The 23,007-nt window shown below is 41.4% G+C and overlaps 1 protein-coding gene across 6 annotated transcripts in view; it reads right to left on the bottom strand.

Annotated features, from left to right (window-relative positions):
* Nucleotides 1-23,007, bottom strand: part of LOC117480805 (low affinity immunoglobulin gamma Fc region receptor III-like) — a 171,847-nt gene that overhangs the window by 70,988 nt on the left and 77,852 nt on the right. For 4 of the 6 annotated variants that reach the window (XM_034128279.1, XM_034128281.1, XM_034128280.1 and 1 more), the window contains exons 8-9: nt 2,215-2,310; nt 1,030-1,119 (exon numbers count right to left, since the gene is read on the bottom strand). The exons of 1 other annotated variant lie outside the window; for it this stretch is intronic. In XM_034128279.1, coding sequence (XP_033984170.1) covers nt 1,030-1,119; nt 2,215-2,310 — 186 coding nt within the window. Of the gene's footprint in view, nt 1-1,029; nt 1,120-2,214; nt 2,311-4,189; nt 4,280-6,015; nt 6,103-6,552; nt 6,712-23,007 lie in introns of all 6 variants that reach the window. One more of the 6 variants, XM_034128283.1, reaches the window with a different exon arrangement.

Raw genomic sequence — 23,007 nt, forward strand, 5'->3', positions numbered from 1 at the left:
ATTTAGTAATAAATTGTTAATCATTTTAAATCCCAGTATTTTGAATGTTTTTTTGGATAATTTTTCGTATCTATAGTTTTATTATCGGTTTTAATTTATGGCTTTTAGTTTATTTTTATATTATGTTTATTAAAAGTTTTTAGTTTTTAAGTAACACTCTTTTTGTTAATATCACACAGTATATGCATTTAAGGTATTATTTTGTGAAATAACAAAATAAACAAAAAAATGTAAGGTTATTTAAAGGGTTTAAAGGTGGGGTAGGTAATTTTGAGAAACCAGCTCGAGTGCGCTAGAATTTGAAAATACACAACCGGAGAAAATCTGCCACTTCCTTACAGAGCCCCTCCTCCAACACACACGAACACGCACATGACCAATGTGGAATGGAAGGAATGGAAGGCTGACAGGCAGGTAGGCCATCCAGTTATTTTAGCCAGGCCGGCTCAGATGATTGGTCGTGCTTTTTACAGTACTACTGCTTCCACAGATGACATTTTTTATGGATTTATTGTCAAAGCACTTCAGATATTCATTGCTATCAGGATGTTAAGAGCATTCCATGGAATATAACAAAAAGTGTATCTCGAGCCGGTTTCTCAAACTCACCTACCCCACCTTTAAGTAAAAAAAATGTAAATATATATATATTTTTTGATGTTTGTAAAACTTTAATTTGTATAAAAAAGCTTTGTCTTTATTTAATAAGAATTTAGTAATAAATTGTTAGTCATTTTAAATCCCAGTATTTAAAAACAAAATGTAATTGTTTTGATCATTTTTTGTATTTATAGTTTTATTATCGGTTTTAATTCATGGCTTTTAGTTAATTTTTATATTATGTGTATTCAAAGTTTATAGTTTGTATGTAACACTCGTTTTGTTAATATCACACAGTATATGTATTTAAAGGAATATTTTAGGAATTACTCTTTTGCTCTTTTTTGTGTGAGTGTTCAGTGGACATTGTTAGCTTAGCTTAGCATAGTGAATGAAAGCAGAGGGAATAGTTAGCATCTGTTGGTGTACCTCTCCTCCTGTTTGTGTTGATCACGATCTCTCCGTAACAGACGTCTCTCTTCGTCTTCACTTCAGAGTAAACTGCAGCTGGACCGCTCTCTGCACGGTGAAACACATCATCAGAGTTACACGGAATATAATACATGGAATATAATACATGGAATATAATGCATGGGATATAACAATAATAACGCTGTTGTGGTTTAACTGTTCATGTAGCGTGAGAACGATGAAAGGTTTTCTTCTGAAACAGGAAGACGGACGACCACAGAGCTGCCCGCCTCAAACGTCACGATGAGATCAGCACTTCTCTGGAAATGAACCTGCTGTGGTTTTACAAGCATAGTGGAAAAAAACTACAAACTGACCCACGAGACGGAGGGTGAAAAGAGCGGGAATGAGAGATCCAACAAGTGTTTCAACTTTGTGCAGAAACACACACTCACATGTCTCCATGCTTTAATGTTCAAAAAGCTCTTTATTTGTCTCATACTGCCTGTGCTGCGGCACCTCTTTTCACCCTCTGTCTGAAACCAGAGCCCAGTCTGCTCTGATTGGTTAGCTGGTCGGCTCTGTTGTGATGAGCGTACAATGTGTTGCAGCTTGAAAAGGGGGCTGAAACTAATCAATATTTATTAATCACATTTTCTTTTTCGAATAGTCGTTTAAAAAATGTCCAAAAGTAAATAGCTTTAACAACTGCGATGGAAACTTAACAACCACAGCTGCTAGATCTTTATAAAGAAATGTTGACATGTCTGTACGTCACAGAAACAACACATATGTGCATACATGTGCACATTTAAATATATATTTATTGTAATCACAGTCTTCCTTTGCACATTTACAATTGTTTTCATATTATTTATTTGTGTTATTAACAGTGCAGCGTGTGCAGGTCAACACTTCTGAAGTGTTTTCCATCAGCTGCTAGCTTGTGTTAACCATAAGGTACAACACACACATTCTCACACAGCACACACTATCATCCACTAAAATAGACCCCACTACAGTCTGAAACCTTAGGGACCAGTAAACATTGATATTTTTTACATTTGATCCTTTCTAATATATCTTCATTTAACAGAAAATGCTCTTTTCTAAATTGTCCTCATAAGTTCTTAATTTCCGGATGGTCCTCACACGGATACAAGAACAAGAACTCACACACTGTCCCTGAGAACCAATCATTACCTCTGCCCCGTCGGCCCTGTTTCATTGGCTTCTTCCGGCTTTGAGATGTTTTGACATCGCTGTATGTGACGTCTTCTCCCATTTTCACTTCAGCAGCTGAAATAAACATGTCACTTGATTAATATCGACTTTTAGGACAATGTGAAAGAAACATTTAAAATCTAAAATGTTAAACTTAAACTGCAGTAAAAAATCACGTGAAACGATCAAAATCTCACTAATTGGATGAAAATATTGGGCATCGAGGTGAGATTACAGAAATCTAATTCATAAATATACTCATGATTGTGTATTGCAGGAAACTTTGTTTTTAGGGTTGAAAAGTTCAACTAGCTAAATCTTCATCTATTTGCATCTCTTTGTGCCGGTGCATTCATCAAAACATGGAATAGGGGAACACATGTAATTAAATTGGGATTCAATTAATTAAGGTTGCATTCACACCAACCTTGTATAGTTTACCCCCTCTATGCGGTTCGTTTGGGTTTATGTGAACGCAGTCCGAGACCTCTGAAGTGAACTAAACAACTGGACTCTGGTCCGCCTAAAATAGGTGGTCTCGGACCGCTTGCAAGTGAACTCTGGAGCGGTTCATCGCTGGTGTGAACGCAGTCCGCAACAAAACATAGGAAGCGTAGTATTTACGAGTCACAAGAACGCGGATGTCTTCCAAATCTTTAGCGAAAGAGTCTTTCAAGACATCCGCGGTTGTTTAGTTAAAGAGTGAAGCAGAATGAAGTGTTGAACAGTGTCGTAACAGTAAAAATGCTCCGTCAACTACATAAAAGTCAGAGCCACCTGTCGTCGGTGAAACCTCCTCCTGACTGCAGAACGTCTCTCATTATATGTGTTATAATGTTTTTTAACGGACGTTCTCTGATTATATAATAATAATAAATAATAATTCATTTCTTTTATATAGGCGCCGTTCAAGGCTCTCAAGGTCGCCGTACAAACACATCAAAAACAAGATACACAATACATAACACCAGCATAAGAAACAGAAACAAGACAATGCAGTATATCAATCAATCAAATCAATAAAACAGAGGATGTGTGATGGATAATGATCAGGGTGGATATGCGAGTGTGAAGAGATGTGTTTTGAGACGTGATTTGAAAATGGGGAGAGAGTCAGTGTTGTGGATATCAGGTGGGAGAGAGTTCCATAATCATATGCGCGGATCGCTAGAGTCTGTTGATCTCCAGATTAACAGCAGCATGAAAATAACCTGCCGATGCTCCATGGCGGAGGCTAAGGTAGAAATTGCCAGGATTGGCGTTTTTACCCCCTTAATGTCTGACCAATGGTTGAACAGCATTTCTGTGCACATGACTTGTGTTTAAAGTTTATAGTCCGTTTGAGTTTTGCTCGTGTGAACGAGAACCGAACCTTCTGAAAAATGAAACAATTGTTTCACCATATTTCATTCTGATTAATGCACCGGCAATGTTAGCTTAGCTTAGCATAGTGAATGAAAGCAGGAAGTCACTGCTTTAATAACATAATCATATTTATATCTGCACTGTGTGTGCAGAGCTGAGCTAACTAAACTGATTTAATCTATAATAGTTATTCAATTTAAGGTATTATTTTGTGAAATAACAAAATTACTTTTTTTTAGGTTATTTTAAGGCTTTAAGTAAATAAAATGTAAATATGTTAATTTTTTTAAATGTTTGTAAAACTTTAATTTCTATAAAAAAAGCTTTGTCTTTTGATAATTTTTTGTATTTATAGTTTTATTATCGGTTCTAATTTAAGGCTTTTAGTTCATTGTTATATTATGTGTATTCAAAGTTTACATTTGTATGTAACACTCGTTTTGTTAATATCACACAGTATATGTATTTAAAGGAATATTTTAGGAATTACTCTTTTGCTCTTTCTTGTGTGAGTGTTCAGTGGACATTGTTAGCTTAGCTTAGCATAGTGAATGAAAGCAGAGGGAACAGTTAGCATCTGTTGGTGTACCTCTCCTCCTGTTTGTGTTGATCGTGATCTCTCCGTAACAGACGTCTCTCTTCGTCTTCACTTCAGAGTAAACTGCAGCTGGACCGCTCTCTGCACGGTGAAACACATCATCAGAGTTACATGGAATATAATACATGGGATATAACAATAATAACGCTGCTATGGTTTAACTGGTCCTGTAGCATGAGAACAATGAAAGGTGTTTATCTGAAACAGGAAGGCGGTCGACCACAGAGCTACCCGCCTTGATCAAAATACATTTCGCGTGGGCTGAAAAAAGCCAAACGTCTCTATGAGATGAACACTTCTCTGGAAATGAACCTGCTGTGGTTTTACGAGCAGAGTGTACTGACCAACTTTATTAAATGTATTTATTAATTTGAGATGGAGAGAAGTAGTACCGGCTTAGTTGAATATTCGATTCTGATTGGTCAAACTGGACATTTCAGAGGTTGTTAATACTCAATAACACCGTTGCTAAGCAAAATACAGACTGTTTCTATGGAGGATCAAAGGAGAGAAGAAAAGTAGATATAGAATATATCCAGAATCAACAGGAATACAGTGTCGACATTGACGCTTCTCCACTGATAAGGAGACAATGTAAACTTTAATATCTTTCTTATTCAGCCAGTGTTTGTGGGTTTTTAAATCAACACAACAAAACAACTTTACGTAAAAAAACTCAACAGATGTTTACTTTATCCCAATTTAAAACGAATAAAATCAGCATATATGGTTAGTATTTACCCTTTACCTTTGTTAGATCATATTTATGAATAAAAGTGCTAAGGATCCATTATAATGAAGATATGACTGCAATACACATGGGTCATTTTTGAATAAATTTGTATTTCTTATAGCTTTATTAGACTTTTTAAAAGGGCCGATTTCCACTGGACTTTACTTCAGGAACATAGTGAGATCACTTTGGAACACTCGTGCTCCTATTGGCTAGCGCTGATAGGCTAAGGGGCGGGACATCTCTAAGCTGTTCACCAACCACAACAGAGCCGGCCAGCTAACCAATCAGAGCAGACTGGGCTCTGGTTTCAGACAGAGGGTGAAAAGAGGTGCTGCAGCACAGGCAGTATGAGAAAAATAAAGAGCTTTTTGAACATTAAGGCATGGAGACATGTGAGTGTGTGTTTCTGCACAAAGTTGAAATGTTGTTGAAACACTTTGAGCACCGAAACCTGCCGGCCCTCTTCTGTTTACCCTCCGTCTCGTGGGAACAACTATTTTTTTAAGAGCGATGTGAAAAAGTTGTTTTTATTCACACTTTTGCTTCTTGGAAAGCTGAAAATAGCTTTCACAACTGCGATGGAAACTTAGCAACCTAGATTTTATCAAGAAATGTCCAAATGTTGACCAAAATTAACACACATCACGTCACACAAACAATACATATGTGCATGCATGTGCAATTAAAATGATATATTGTATGTAATCAGAGTTAATTATACATTTATAATTGTTTTCATATTATTTCTTTGTGTTATTAACAGTCCTGCAGTGCAGCGTCTGCAGGTCAACACTTCTGAAGTGTTTTCCATAAGCTGCTGGTGTGTGTTAACCACAAGGTACACCACACACGTTCTCACACAGCACACACTATCATCCACTGAAATATACCTTACTACAGTCTGAAACCTTAGGCACTAGTAAAAATTGATTTTATAGATTGTATTCCCTTCTAAAATATATTTATTTAGGAGAAAATTGTGTTTTCTAAATTGTCCCCAAAAGTTCTAAAATTCCGAATGGTCCTCACATGGATATATGAACAAGAACACACACACCAGTCCCTGTGAACCAATCTTTACCTCTGCTCTGTTTGATTGGCTTGTTCCGGCTTTGGGATATTTTGACATCGCTGTATGTGACGTCTTCTCCCTTTTCCACCTCAGCAGCTGAAAGTAAACATAAAGACACATAAATGTCCCTCAAATTATTACTGATTCTTAACACAGTGTGAAACGTAGCATTTTAAAATCTACAATTTCAAACTCAAACTGCAGTAAAATATAATGTGAAATGATCAAAAGCTCACTGATTGGATGAATGAATGGGCATCTAGTTGACAGAAATGTAATTCGTTAATATGCTAAGGCTTTGGTATTGTATTGCAGGAAAGTCGTTATCAGCAGTCTCTTTGTGAATTAAGACAAAGTATATATTCAGTGTTTTGCATTATTTTGAACCTATAAAAAATTAAAAAGGCATTCTCTTAATAGAAAATATATTTGTGTAGAATTGCGTGAGTTGAGTGTATACAAACTTCCCTCGTGAATGTGGTTCTTAAAATGAGAGCTGCAGCACAACTTTTTTGTTTTGATGTTGTTTTGTTGTTTGTGTCTAACCTTCAGGTTTCCTTCGGATGCATCGTCGCACCAGAACAACCAGAACAACCAGAACCAGCAGAACCAGAACACAGAGGGATGCAGCAACAGGATGCAACCAGGAGGGAGTTGGAGAAACAGAAGTGGTGGGAGGAGGTCTTGCAGTGGTGGGGGGTTTCTCTAAAAAGTTAAAACAAATAATAAAAAGCACAGAAATAAACATTTCACCGTCCATCTTGATTTGTTTAGTATTTGTGTTTCAGGTTCAAACTAATGGACAGTGATTCCTAATATTAGGCTTTACATGGTGGAGCAGGAAATAGTCCCAACACTTTGAAATTATCATTATAAAGATTATTTTATTTGATGGCAGATTATTTTCTGTAATAATCCAAAATCCAATGGAGGAAACAAATTGGCTTTTTGTTAAGGGCTACATGTGTATGCTATGCTACAGGAATATGCTGCATTCAGGGTCCGCTACAGAAATACAATGATCCTGAAACCAAAGGAAAGCTCCTCACCTGAGACAGACAGCCGGCTCTCTGGAGACTCATTACCCTGGACGCTACACTTGTAGAGGCCTTCATCAGACCTGTTAACATTGAGGAGGGTCATGTGACCATCAGACTCATTCCTGATGGAGACGCCATCTTTGTAGAAATCAGCAGGGGGGGGGGTCGGCCATCTTTGTTCTACAGGTCAGAGTGACGTCATCTCCCTCCATCACAGGGAGGACAGGACTCAGCAGGATCACTGATCCACCTGAACACAGAGACAGAAACAACATCTACTCTGACAGGATAAACTCTATACCTGAACACAGAGACAGAAACAACATCTACTCTGACAGGATAAACTCTATATCTGAACACAGAGACAGAAACAACATCTACTCTGACAGGATAAACTCTATATCTGAACACAGAGACAGAAACAACATCTACTCTGACAGGATAAACTCTATACCTGAACACAGAGACAGAAACAACATCTACTCTGACAGGATAAACTCTATATAATATATTTCTACCCACTAAAGGTAAACTTTGAGCAAAACAAGATTTCTCTTCATATTTCTTCCAACAGGTCAGACTCTGCAGCAGCTCCAACAAAGACAAGAAGAAGAAGATTGAAATTGTAGAGCTTTATATTTTTATTTCACATTAAAAATTGAGATTAAATTGATTATAATGTTTGTTCCTTTTTGTCCTTTCCAGCTGCTGAAGTGGAAACTAGAGAAGACGTCACACAGTGATGCCAACATTTAAAAAACCTGCAACAGCCAATCAGACGGAGCCAAGGTAACGATGGGTTTTCAGGTACTGCGTGTGTGTTGTGTCTTCTTGTTATTGTATGCATCTGAGGACCGACTGGAGCTTTACTAATTAAGAGACTTTCTCAGAGCATTTTCTCTTAAATGATGATAATATAGAACACAATAAAATGTTTGCCAGTCCCTAAAGTATGAGACTGTACTGAGGTGTATTTTAGTGGATGATAGTGTGTGTGAGAATGTGTGTTTTGTACCCTGTGGTTAGCACAAGCTAGCAGCTCTGCGGTCGTCCAGCTTCCTCTTTCTGATGAACTTCTTAAATTATTGTTAGTATTGATGAGGAAACAGAGAGGCTGATCTTACCAGAGACGGTGATGGTGATGGTGTTACTGGTGGATCCCTCTGTGGACTCACACCAGTACACTCCACTGTCCCTTGTGTTCATGAAGCTGATGTTACAGGAGGAACCAGCAGATATTCCCCAGACTCCACACTCAGTTCTGTTTTCCCTGCTCGTGTTTCTCCTCACAGTCCATCCATCAGAGGCGTCCTCACATCTCAGAGAGACAGGTTCATCTTTAAATACCTGAGAGCTGCTGGGAGTCACCGTCAGACGAGCTGCAGGGAGTTATTGGATTCTGAGTCAAACTTTAAAAAACCCGTCCTAGAATAAAGTTCACAGCAGTTTGGAGTCACTGATAAACCCTTTAGCCTCGTTAGCTTCTGTCACGCTAACCTCAGGAGAAACTGGTTATCCAGCAGAGTGATAGAGTTTGACTGATTCAAGTAAATGGTTATGATGGTGAAAAGGGCTGCATTTGATCAATAATCTAAATCACAATATGGACTCGTGCTATATCCAAATTGCAGTAAAGGCAAAATAAGGGAACATGTCTGAATGAAGTATTGAATGTATTCCAGTCTGACCGGCTGCAGGTTAACGTACTGACCTGAGTCTGTTGAGCAGCAGAACAGGGAGGACAGCACTGAACACAAACCAGACAACCAGATATCAGTAAAGCAGTAACACCACAGTGTGCAAACACTCTGTACGACTCCTGCATCCTACACTTCACTTCAACTTCAATTATTACTTTGAATATACCCAAAACCAAAGTACTCATCGTGCAGAGTGATATCATAATAATGATAATGATGATAGTATTCAGGCATTAATGAGCTCTTTTTTCATAAATGTTTTTACTTTATGTACCACCGGGTACATAAGTTTGTGAAGTTTCACCTTAACCTAAGAAATACATTTAAAAGTATTTTTCATTACATGTTGTACTATCTACTTAATCTGAATCTTTCTCACTGTATTGCAGCTGCTACAGAACAATTCCCCTAATGATAAATATTACGTTTTGTATTCATTTTCTTATTCACTGAATGATATTTAGTTTTTCGAACACAAAAACCCACTTTTAAGCTTCTAATTACCATAACTCTTTATCCCTCTTTAATATCTTGAAGTATTACATGTGTTCAGGGTTACTCACAGAACAGGAGAGATGTGTCCTTCATTCTTCCTCTTGGTACAATGAGATCAACTCTTCCTGTTTGTACTTTTGTTCACTGGCTGTGTGGTTAACTCTCAGATAAAAACACCCATAGGTCTATTACAGGCCCGGCTCCAGGATTAAATGATTTAGGGGGCTGTTAAAAAATTCGAGGGGGCGATTTTTTTTTCACAACAACGAAAAATACTGGCAATGTAATGAATTAGTGTTAATTAAGGAAGTCTCTTTGAAGTTTTGTGAGACCTGTTGTTTTATTGTCCTCTCTAAATTAGATTAGTTTTAATATGATTTGTGTTAATTAAGGAAGTCTCTTTGAAGTTGTGTGAGACTGTCTCCCCCGTCCCCCTCTCCCCCCTTCCTCTCCCCACTTCCTCTCCCCCTTTCCTCTCCCCCCTTCCTGTCACCCCCTTATTTTGCTGTTATACTATGCCAGAAGATAGGGGTGGAGTTAGTTTAAAACAAAAATACCCTCTGGTAGATGGTATTACCGCTCAAGCCGTTTGGTGACGCGGGGGAAGGAACCCTCTGAGGATTTTGTTTTGGAGTATTTCAAGTCTACATGCGGGGTTTTTCAAACATCCTTGCGTGTGCCTCTGAAAATTATAGATGAAAAATCTACAAAGCTTAAAGAACTTTTTTAAAAGAGTCAAACAGCGAAGGACATTATACTGGTGAAAACAACTCTCAATTTTGCAGATGACTCCTCCTCCTACTCAACATAATAAGTCCCACCCCATACAGCAAATAATTTAGTCAGATACAGCACGAGTGTTTGTTTGAGATGCCAGAATATTTTTTAGATCTAAACTATGACAAAGTGGTAAAGAGACTTTGGACCGACTGTTTCATTCCAGCCATTCGGAATTCTCTACACTCATGCAACCTTCATGCGTCGGAGAGGAGGATCTTTGGAGCTGCCGAGGCGATTCTTCACAATCTCAGAAACACAAGACGCTTCAAGGTTAAAATCAGCAAGCTTTACGAAAAGCTTGTTGAAAACGACGAGACCCGGAGGAGGATTATAACAGACGCTTGGGACTTTTGGCAACGAGAGGAAGAGTTCAGTGTCTGAAACTTTTCAGCTGCTAGGAAAATGAACTTTAAGGAGGGGGAACTTGTAAGAATATCCTAGTTGAGAGGGGTCTTTGATAAAAAATATGAACAGAGTTATACCGACGAATTATTTACGGTGTCCGAAGGCATACCTCGTCAACCCCCTGTTTACAAACTCAAAGATTATGATGCAGAAGACATCAAGGGGACTTTTTATGAGAAAGAGTTACAAAAAGTGAAGGTATCTCATGACAAGGCGTTCCAAGTGGAGAAAATTCTGAAAAGGTGTGTTGTGAGAGGGAAAAAACAGATGTATGTATGCTGGAAGAACTGGCCCGAGAAATTCAACAGTTGGGTTGATGCTGGGGAGATCAAAGATGTATAAAAACAACAGACTTAACGCTCAGTCCTTCATTGCAGCCATGGAGATAAATGAGGGGTTCTACATTACGCTGCCTTCCAATGCCAGTCTTGATGTATTTCAAAACAACACAAGCTCTAGTTACCAGGTAAACTTAGCACAACCTTTGCATTTACACGGTTCGTGGCAGGTAGCCATGACAGAAATGTCATACCCACACACTTGGTATAACTTACCTCTAGATGTAGCCTATTTTGAATGGATAAAGAAATCAAAAGCCCCCGAGCTAGTGAGCAAGGTAAAGCTTCACATTTTCCGTGAGGGTTACTATAGCAACATAAGTCAGCTCAAGGCGGAACTGGAGTCCTGCTCCAGAAAAATTGTCTCTGACGTCTATTTTTATTATAGTCCAATTCACAGGAAAATTGAATTTCAGGGTGGTGGACAACATCGTTTTCGCTTTCCAAAGCCCCTCGCTTATATGCTTGGAATAAAACCAGACCAATGGCTCAAATTTGATGATAAATCAGCAACCTACTAGGGCTGTGCATCTTCACTGGTCTCACGATTCGATTACGATTATCCTGTCAACGATTCGATTCAATTCGATATCCCGATGCATCACGATGCATCACGATTCATACCAATGCGTTGCATCCTCAATTTTCTATATTACTGCACATGGCTTATTTTTCATCAATGCATACATGCAGTAAATACATATGAACTCTCTTTTTATTATTTAGAAAGTGCTTCAGAAATCAATAACATAAATGTCTTGACATTAATTTATAAACCAAAATAAATCAATTGTATAGGTCTAGCCTCCCTATATCTGTGTGTGAAGTTGTTCCATCCTCAAAAACAAAAAACTAATGCTTCTGCAGTCTAGCTTCAGCTTCTAGCAACGGTCTTCTGTTAAAGAGAGGACACTGAATGTCCTGAATGTGGCATCACACACAGGACTTGAGTCTGAACACAGCAGACAACAGGAGTATTTACAACAGCATATACAAACAAAAATAGTGCATGTGGGTGCACACTTACATTCTCTGTCTTACTGTTACATAAATCCCATGAATGTATGAGATTAAGTTAGCTTCATCATATCTCAATCAGTGATTAAGTGAATAATAAAGTTCCTATCGGGTCACTATCAGCCTGTCACTCATTATTTTCAGGGAGGGGGCGGGGTTTGGAGGAACGGAGAGGAGACGGTGATCGCGGAAGCTTTTTTCCTCCTGCCTTCACAAACTTTACACACGTATATATCGTCTGAAAATTGCTAGAGGACATTCATACTCTGCAATCCAAGACTTAATTAAATCCATCAAAAACCTGACATGATTGTAACGTGATTATTTTTGAAAAACATAAATCCCTGTGTCTCTGAGCCGCAGCGACACGGAGTGATTCAGAGTGGGTCCTTCTGCTGTTGGTTCTGGACTGGTGTTCTTGTGTTGGTGGATAAAGCAGACTGCTCCGTGTTTGGTGTTGCTGTGCCGTAGTGCCGCTGTCACGTCTGTTCCCTGATCTCTGCGTCACATCTGTTCCCTGATCTCTGCGTCACCGACCGATTTGATATTAAAGAAAAAACTTTATAGTAAAGCCGCGGCCGGAAAATCAGGAAGCAACGTTACTACGCTATAATCGATTATCTTCCGTCACTGCATCGATACCGAATCGTCCACGTCCGCATCGCAATGCATCGTAGAAACGATTATTTTCAACACCCCTACAACCTACCCTGCGGATATAAATGCAGGCGTATAAATGCAGCGGGGGGTGCTGCGGGAGTGTCTGCGTGCGCATCTCTCCCAGATGAGCTAAACTGTTTTTTTGCACGCTTTGAGAGCAGCCAGGCTGTGGAGGTACAGAGGGACCAGGAGCTACACTGCCCTTTTGTTTTAAATAGGGCAGATGTGTGTAAATCCTTTAAAAGGGTTAACCCACACAAGGCTCCTGGACCTGATGGCATCCCTGGCCGTGTTCTCAGGGTGTGTGCAGTTCAGCTGGCAGAGGTGTTCACAGACATCTTCAACAGGTCCCTGCTGCAGTCTGTAGTCCCCACATGTCTTAAACACTCCACCATCATTCCTGTCCCCAAAAAGACGATCATCACCTGCCCCAACGACTACCGCCCAGTAGCACTCACCTCCATCATAATGAAGTGCTTTGAGCGGTTAGTCAAATTATTCATCACCTCCTCCCTCCCTGAATCTCTGGACCCCCTGCAGTTTGCCTACAGAGCAAACAGGTCCACAGACGACGCCATAGCCCTCACCCTCCACACTGCCCTCTCACACCTGGACCCGAAGAACAGGAACACATATGTGAGAATGCTGTTCATTGACTACAGTTCAGCATTCAACACCATTGTGCCCTCCAAGCTGGCCATCAAGCTCAGAGACCTCGGGCTCAACAGCGCCCTCTGTGACTGGATCCTGAACTTCCTGACGGGCAGACCCCAGGCAGTGCAGGTGGGAAATATCACATCCTCCACCCTGATTCTTAACACCGGTGCCCCTCAAGGCTGCGTGCTCAGCCCTCTCCTCTACTCCCTGTTCACCCACGACTGCGTGGCCACACACAGCTCCAACACCATCGTGAAGTTTGCTGATGACACGACCGTCATCGGCCAGATCACAGACGATGACGAGACGGCGTACAGAGAGGAGGTCGAAAACCTGACATCTTGGTGCCAGGAGAACAACCTCCATCTCAACATCAGCAAAACAAAGGAGCTGATTGTGGACTACAGGAAGCAGCAGGGAGAGGGACACGCCCCCATCGCCATCAATGGGACTACGGTGGAGAGAGTCAAAAGCTTCAGGTTCCTTGGGGTCCACATCACTGAGGACCTGACATGGTCTCTTCACACCACCACCATCACCAAGAAAGCTCGACAGCGGCTCTTCTTCCTCCGCAGGTTGAGGAGGTTCAAAATGGATTCCAGGATACTCTGCAACTTCTACAGGTGCACGATAGAGAGTATCCTCACTGGCAGCATGACGGCCTGGTACGGCAGCTGCACCGACCTCGATCGTAAGGCTTTACAGAGGGTGGTGAAAACTGCACAGCACATCACCAGGACGGAGCTGCCATCCATGGAGGACCTTTACTCCCAGCGGCTCAGGAAGAAATCACTACGGATTATCAAAGACCCCCATCACCCCAGCCACAAACTGTTCTTTCTGTTGCCGTCTGGCAGACGTTACCGCAGCATCCTGGCAAGGACAAGAAGATTCGGAGACAGTTTCTTCCCGCGGGCAGTGAGACTGTTAAAAAATTGAACTGTTGAAACAACATCAAACATTCAACTGCTACTCAGTAGTATGTATCTAATACCTAATATATATATATCATTCCAATAACTTGTATATAGACTCATACTGCACTACTCCACATCATAACTTTATTTCATTTTTATAACTATTATTATTTTTGTATTGCTCATGCTCTTATTGTTATTATGTTATGTTATTATGTTGCATTGTTGGAGAAGCCTGTGACATAAGATTTTCAACTGCATAATTACTCTGTAGCTATGTCAGATTGACAATAAAGAACCTTGAACCTTGAACCTTGAACCTTGTAACTCATCTCTACTGCTATAGTAACGTGGTCAGTCATCAGAGGGTAGGTGACGCTTTTGCTCCTCTCCTGAGAACCATAGGTATAAAAGGGACATTCGGTGACACCATCACCCAGTATTTTAGTCCTGTGTATTACTTGCCGGTAACAAAAACGCATATCGAAAATATACATATAGAGATAAAAAAAAACTATCAGAACGTACCAATAAAGGTTACCTAAGGTAAGAGTGTAGTGAAACTTCATTTCCGTCCTTAAAAAACTGTGCAATCTTTTGCAATACGATGATTCATCAAGATCTGCAACGTTTTGTGAACTACTATGAAAATCAAGCTGGAGGGTCATTGCCTGGTTTTTATGGAGCACCAGTTATGTACGGTAGAGGCATTGGTTCTATATTCTCAAGATTATTTTGTTTTGTAGCACCGTTGGTGAGTAGGGGGTTCGCCATAGCTAAACCTCATCTTAAATCGGTGGCCAAAAACCTTGCATCTGATGTTATCAGTAACGCCTGTTGAGATCTCCATATCAGGTTGAATAATTAAAACGAAAGTTAATTATAATCAAATATAATCAATTATATTCTTGTATAACCCACAATGAAAATGTTTCATATGTTATGATTTTCTATATTTACAGTATAAACAAAGTGGTTTGTTAAGTTGAGTGTAAGGCCTGTAATGGTTTATGGGTGTCACTGATAAGAGAAGAGAGACCGTTTCTTCCCTCTCCCCTCACAGCAGTACACAGGGAGGGGGGCTCCTGACTTAAGGAGAAATACATTGAGGCCCCAAAAAGGTGGTTATGTCATAGCCGAGAATAATATTTTGCAAGTCCTGCAGAGGAGGGGTCATGAACTTTTTACATAAGCCTGGGAAGGTGTGTCTTATGCCATAGCCATAGCACATGTCTGGTCATGTCCAGTTCTTTACATCAGAGGCCATGCCCAGTTTCCACAAATATTGGTATGGAGGAGGGGTCTTTAGGTTTTTATATCCTGTTTTCGAGCATAAAGACACTGGTGGATGGGGAGGAACTTTTTTTTGGAGAGAGTGAGAGAGAGGGGGTGGGGTTCGCCTGGTAGCTCTCTCTCGGTAAAGCTCTCTCCCTGGAGAGCTGGGTTTTTGCTCTCGGTAAGGTTCTCTCAGACTTGGTAAATATCTCTCAAATGTCTTTGTTGAAAGTGGAGTGAATTTCTGAGTTGAATGAGTGGAATGAATTGATGTGTGTTGTGAAAGGTTAGGCCCGCCACCTGTGAGGATCTTCCTCCGAATTCATGCGGAAAACAGGAATGTGTTTTTGAATGTTAGTACCCGCCATCTGTGTCGGAAATCAGATGTGTGTTTGTGAGTATTAGTACCTGCCATCTGTGTCGGAATATAGGAATGGAATTGATGTGAATTGATTTGTTGAATGAAAGTTTGAATGTGCTTTTTATTATCACCGGTCATTTATGAGGAAATACCTCTAAATTCTATCGGGAGATTTTAAATGTCACAACTGAATTGGGCAGCTGAAGTTACACATTTTATGTAATAAATGTAAAACTGTGAATTAAAGTTTCATATTAGAACATGATCACAGCATGATATGTTTAGTATGATTATAATGTTGTAACGAGAGAAGGTAACAACCCTCTATAAGTGTGGACCTATTTTTCTTCAAATAAACTGATCCCACCTTTTGGATTGGGACAACTTGAAAGACATCTGCGCTCTCCTCTCCTGCTTCAAAGGTGAGATTGCACACTGCCACACTCACACTTAGGTAGGGCCACACCTCATTACTGATATCAGAATCCTTCGGGATCGCTTAAACAGATTTAGGGGGTTGTCTGAATTGAAACAGCAGTTCATTGAACCTGGTTCTTCAGGAGTTAATAGAGGTGAGATCTTGCTGACGTTGGTGGATCTGAGCCAAGCAGTAAACTTACATAGACTCAATAACTTCTGTTAGGTTAATTAGGAGGTCTGAATAATTTGCCGGAATAAATGATCAGTCCTCCCGACTCTTACACGCCGCCAATAAATTTGGCGGCCAATCGGGTCACAGGTCTCAAGAAGAATCAGGAGGTCTGATGGTTTTAGCAAGAAGGGCAAGGAAGAGACCTCCAGGAAAACGGGTTCCGGCAGGCTTTAAAAAGGGCAAGCACTCAGCCAAGACAAAATCATTAGGGAAAAAACACCCTTGAAGAATTAACGCATTGGGGAGAGATATATTTTAGAGTGTTAAATATGGCTCTTTTACATCACAAATCTGCTGAATGTAGCATGGCAGAGCTGGATTTATTCTCAGCTCCCATGACGCAGCTTTCTATCGATGAAAAACACAGGTCCTTCCGTTGTCTGCCATTACAGAGGATGGATCCATTGAATTTTTCATTCCAGGGGACGGGGATAAATACCTTGATATGAATGACACCCTGATGCATCTCAGGATCAAAATAACCAACGCCGATGGGACTAATCTGGCAGCCGATGCTCCCGTGTCACTCATTAATTATCCTCTGAATACAATGTTTAGTCAATGAGACGTTGTTTTAGGGGACAGGCTGATTTCTCAATCCAGCTCGAATCATCCTTACAGAGCGATGATTGAGACTTTATTGAATTACTCTCATTCTACTTTAACCCTCTGGAGTCTGCGCGTCCACCGACTCCAGAGGGTTAAACACTCAGTTCACCGACGGTCTATTTTACAAGGACACAGCAGGAGCTATGGAATCTGTAGTGATTGCCAATGGGCCAAACAAGGGTCTAGTGAAGAGAGCTATATTCACCTCTGAATCTCGAGAGCTTCATCTAATGGGAGCTTTACACACCGATATATTTTTCAGCGAGAGGCTTCTCCTGAACTCTGTAGATTTGAGAATCAAGCTCACCAGATCTAGCGATGCCTTTACTCTCATGTGCACCAATGACTCCACATACCGTATAAAATACTGGGGGCCTCACTTTTTATCAACAAAGCAACCTTTTCCCCTGCCGTGCGTTTAGGTCATGCTGCGGCTCTGATGAGAGGCAACGCTCTTTACCCTCTATCTCACGTAAATATCAAAACATACAGCATCCCTGTAAATTCCAGAATATGTAATAAAAAAAATCTCTTTCTGGGTAATATGCCTAAGTATATAGTATTGGGGATGGTAAATCACGAAGCATTCACCGGAAGGAGAACGCTTTCACCTTTTAATTTCCTTCATAATGATATGGAATATCTGGCTTTGTGTCAGGACGGCAGACAAGTACCAGCCAAAGCATTCCAACCTCAATTTAACCGTGGGTCAATACTCAGAGGTAAGTCTTTCATGTGTTCCTTCCCTCGCGTCACCAAACGGCTTGAGCGGTAATACCATCTACCAGAGGGTCCGCTTTTAGTCTCCCAGACGGTGCTTGTCAGGATTCTTTTTACTTCAACTTCTGGCTGCGGGTGAATATTTTCTTCCTCTTCTTCCACATTGAGGGGTTGTGGTGAAAGCTCTTCTTTTATCTCGACCACAGTCTGCATTTCTTTGCTTTTTGTTGCAGGTTTTTTGTGCACCGATGCTTCCACGATGGTTTCTTGATGCACTGCTTTTTCTGATACAATGGTTGCGTGGAGATCTTTGGAAGACACCAGAGTTAACACAGCCCAATCTGTTGAGGTCAACGTCGCTTTAACACTGTGGGGTCCATACATTTCTCCATTCTTCAGATGGTAAAAATTAAGTTCATTTGCCATTAAGTTGAGCACATAACCCCAAACATCTCCATTTTCCAGACTCCATTTTTCATGAGGAGCCTCAGACTGAGGGGTCTGAACCCGACACAGATACTGCATCCGTTTCTTGACTGTCACTCCCGATGGATGGCGGTAAGTTGTCACAGGCGTCTCACTGATTAAACCCATTTCGATGCGTCTCTTAGCCATTTTCTTTTTGAAAGTTTTAGGTGACTTAGTGAATGAAAATGAGTGGCTTTTTATTTAGTTTGAGCGTATTTTTGTTTTAAACTAACTCCACCCCTATCTTCTGGCATAGTATAACAGCAAAATAAGGGGGTGACAGGAAAAATTAAAACTAATCTAATTTAGAGAGGACTATAAAACAACAGGTCATCAGACACTCATCAAAGGACGGACATCAAAGGTTAATGATATCACACCTCGCACCTCACAACAAAGGTCTATTAGAGGGGGTAATATCACCCTTCTCTTCACTCTGCTGACTCACGACTACAAACCCATCTTCAGCTCCAACCACATCGTGAAGTTTGCAGACGACACTACTGTGGTGGGTCTCATCAGCCACAACGATGAGACTAACTACAGGAAGGAAGTGAACCAGCTGGCCCTGTGGTGCCAAAACAACAACCTCTTCCTCAACCTGGAGAAAACAAAGGAGATAGTTGTTGACTTCAGGAGAACCCACTACCAACCCCCTCTCCCCCTGACCATCAACGGCGCTGCTGTGGAGCAGGTGACTAGCACCAAATTCCTTGGTGTGACCATCACTGATGACCTCACCTGGAAAAACAACACCACCGCACTAGCGAGGAAAGCCCAGCAGCGCATGTACTTCATCCGGAAGCTCAAGCGAGCCGGAGCATCACCCCCCATCATGCTGTCCTTCTACCGAGGCGCCACTGAGAGCATCCTCAGCAGCTGCATCACGCTGTGGTTCGGAAGCTGCACAGCCTGGAGGTGCGTGAGCGGAGGCTGAGGAACCTTCTTCCTGAAGGCAGGAGGCTGGAGAGGCTGTTGGAGGGGTGGGTGGAGTCACCCGCAATGCTGAGTGCTTTGCGGGTGAGGCGGGTGTTGTATATGTCCTGTAGTGAGGGGAGTGAGGCACCGATGATCCTCTGGGCAGAGTTCACTATGCACTAAGCTTCCTCCACCAGGCGGTCAGGATGCTGAACTCTTTCCCCTCCCTCCCTCTCTCCCACTCTCCCCCTCTCTGACATCTCTCCCCTGACCTCTTCACCCTGCCTCCCACCTTTCCCCGCTGCCCCAAATGGTCCTGGACTTTAACCCCCCCCCCCCCCCCCCCCCCCCCCACACACACACACACACAACCTTCCCTCATCCAGCACCAGTCACTTTTCTGCCCAACTCCGCTGCTCTGAAACTGTACTTTGAACATTTTAAATATATTATTAACATTTTAAATTGTATACCCCGTTTATCTAGCCCAGGCATGGGCAAACTACGGCCCGCGGGCCATATACGGCCCGTTGGGCTTTTTAATCCGGCCCACCGAATATTGGTACAAAATTGTCCAAATGATAGTAAAGACCGCATTCATTTTGCCTTTTTCCTGCAATACCCGGCATTTCAGTGGATCCCACTAGATGGCGCACTCTAGACACAATTGACCTTTGCTGGAGTCGGCAACCTGGCAAGATCTAAGAAGCAAATACGTCATGCTTACATTGGAGGAGGTCGAGATTAACCTGAGCAATAACAGTTCATGGCGAGTACAGCGAATACAAGTTGTAACAAGCAGTAGCGCTGAGCAAAGTGACTAAAACACGACCACACACTTATTAAAAACACTTATATAAAGTCAGGCAACACTAACCAGGCTTAGTGTGATTCTGTTTATTTCACCTTACTTTAATGACCATCCGTTCACTGTTGTTGATCATTGTGAAGAGCGGGCAGACGTTTTCCTGTTGTTTTGTATTATAGCAGCTATCGGATCAATACATGGGCTACATGTGGCCATCACAAGTACAATCATAACGAAAACTACGCCGGTAAAATGTGCGTGTAGAAAACGGCTTTTGCCACAATATGATAGCAACAAGTAGTCAACATAGTCTGATTAGCTTCGGTTGCTATGCTAACATCACCTGTAGAATGCCAGAGAAACTTTCATAACCGCGTTGTGATGCCAAACAGCGTCAATTCAGACTGAAACACATTCACTGATGGGGATGGGGGACATTTATCAGCTGCTTGTGTGACAGTCAGACAGTGAATACTTTACAGCGGCCGCTGCCACGAGTTAACAGTAGAATAAACTCCGGTGCACGAGCAGCACTGCAGTGGTCGGTAAATGCCGCTGAAACACATTAATAAACAATGCACCACGGCACTCTGGAGAAAAGTATAAGGTTGGAGAAACCAGATTAATTTAAGAAACCAGATTAATTTAATCTGGCTTCGTATGATTAAAAACTACCCGACGCAGTCCTCTATTGATGTTGTTGTGAGCGGTGTTGCGGTGTTGCGGAGAAAATATAAATGGTTACGTCATGACGCAAACGATGACGCAATAATTCCCCTTTGATCCTGCATCTGTAACAATGAGTGGACCAAAGAAAAGAAAAGTCGACATTGAGTGCAGAGTGTTTAATGAGGAGTGGACAGCTAAATATTTTTTGCCCACCCCTGATCTAGGCCCTTTCTGTTTTGTTTTATGTATATGTAACCGGTGTGGTTAAGCGGTCTGCGTTGTGTTGATAATGGACGAGACCCGAGCCAGCGTAAATTTGAGACGATCTCTGTTTAATGACTGACAGATAAAAACGATCAGTTTCCCTCAGTGACTCCTCTCACGTGCAACGTTTACAAAAAGGGCTGAGGAAACGGGAGGGACACAATATATAGGGGGGAAAGTCCTCACAACAATGAACTCCTGAGCACAGCGACCACACTTCAGAGGCTCCGCCCACTGATCTCCGTCCATGCCAGGTATTTAACATTCAATAAAATGAAGAACACAGAATAAAATAATATAAAACACAGAATTTGTGTGATTATACAAAACAAAATTAAATAAACCCCATTGCATATTTACATCTGCTACATATATATGTCACACTGTGGGACTGCGGGAAACGATATCTCGAGATTTCTGGATGTATAACACATAATTTTGTAATAATTTTGACACTAAAGCTGACTTTGACTTTGACTTTGACTTATCACACCTCACACCACACATCAAAGGTCTATTAGAGGGGTTAATATCAAACCTACACGTTATCACACCTCACACCACACATCAAAGGATATCACACGTATATGTGATATCACATCTACATGTTATCACACCTCACAACAAAGGGGTCATTAGCATACAAAAGTGGGTCATTAGTATAAGTAGTAGTAGGTGTGACCTGTCACTTTTTATGCATACTAACAGGGACGGACTGGGACTGCAAATCAGCCCGGGACTGTCGATCGGCCCACTTCGGTACCGCTGGCCCACCTCGGTACCGCAAGTAAACTGCATACTAATGTGATGAAAGTATTATGAATATCACTACTCATATTGTTTTCACAGTGCTGTGCAAAATGAATCTCCCCCTGGGCACAATAAATCTAATCTAAACTAATTTAATATTCAATCCCACACATGGCGATTGAGAACATAAATTCGTAACTTTCCTCGTTTAAAGCACTTTTGTTGTAATACTATGGATTTAGTTGACACTACTAGCAGAGTTTCTTTTGTCCAATATCTCGCGGGCAGGTACATTGAATTAGAGGTAGAAAAAGAAGAAGAAGAAGAAGAAGAAGAAGAAGAAGAAGAAGAAGAAGAAGAAGAAGTAGAGGTAGAAGAAGAAGAAATACGCTAACGCTACAAAAAGGCACAACAGTGTTTCTCTGTTTTTACTGACATGTAACATTTTATTTCACCTTGCTCTATGTTTTTTAACGCACATTCAAAAACGGGAACATTTTCGGGAGTTTCAACCGGGTACCGGCCACCGAAAACGGGGACTTTGCCCGGAAAACACACATGCTAACATTAATTAAGACTACAAGCTCACTTGGGGTTGAGGCTTTTTTACACGTTGCTTGACTGCCTGCCCACATATCTGATCTAAACATAGTAACGTGTATTGGGGAAGATAATTATTTAAAGTTATTATTTAATAATTGTGACATTTATTGTACTTTTTGATGGATGAATGATGCTCAAGGTGAGGGGGCAAATAATACAACTGAGGGGGCAATGCCCCCTTTTGCCCCCTCGTGGCGCCGGGCCCGGTCTATTAGCACAAGTAAATGAAGCGCCAGGGTCTGTGGTTAACACAAGCTGAAGAGATTTTAGCGTAGTTAGTTCCTTTATAGCCCAACATTAGCCTCCTTTAGCTTAGCGGTGGTGACGTGAAGTCATGTGACCGTGCTGTAGTTCCTTTATAGCCCAACATTAGCCACCTTTAGCTTAGCGGTGGTGACGTGAAGTCATGTGACCGTGCTGTAGTTCCTTTATAGCCCAACATTAGCCTCCTTCAGCTTAGCGGTGGTGACGTGAAGTCATGTGACCGTGCTGTAGTTCCTTTATAGCCCAACATTAGCCACCTTTAGCTTAGCTGTGGTGACGTGAAGTCATGTGACCGTGCTGTAGTTCCTTTATAGCCCAACATTAGCCGCCTTTAGCTTAGCTGTGGTGACGTGAAGTCATGTGACCGTGCTGTAGTTCCTTTATAGCCCAACATTAGCCACCTTTAGCTTAGCGGTGGTGACGTGAAGTCATGTGACCGTGCTGTAGTTCCTTTATAGCCCAACATTAGCCTCCTTTAGCTTAGCGGTGGTGACGTGAAGTCATGTGACCGTGCTGTAGTTCCTTTATAGCCCAACATTAGCCACCTTTAGCTTAGCGGTGGTGAGGTGAAGTCATGTGACCGTGCTGTAGTTCCTTTATAGCCCAACATTAGCCACCTTTAGCTTAGCTG

This window comes from Trematomus bernacchii, unplaced genomic scaffold (genome assembly GCF_902827165.1).
Source record: "Trematomus bernacchii unplaced genomic scaffold, fTreBer1.1, whole genome shotgun sequence".
NCBI lineage: Eukaryota > Metazoa > Chordata > Actinopteri > Perciformes > Nototheniidae > Trematomus > Trematomus bernacchii.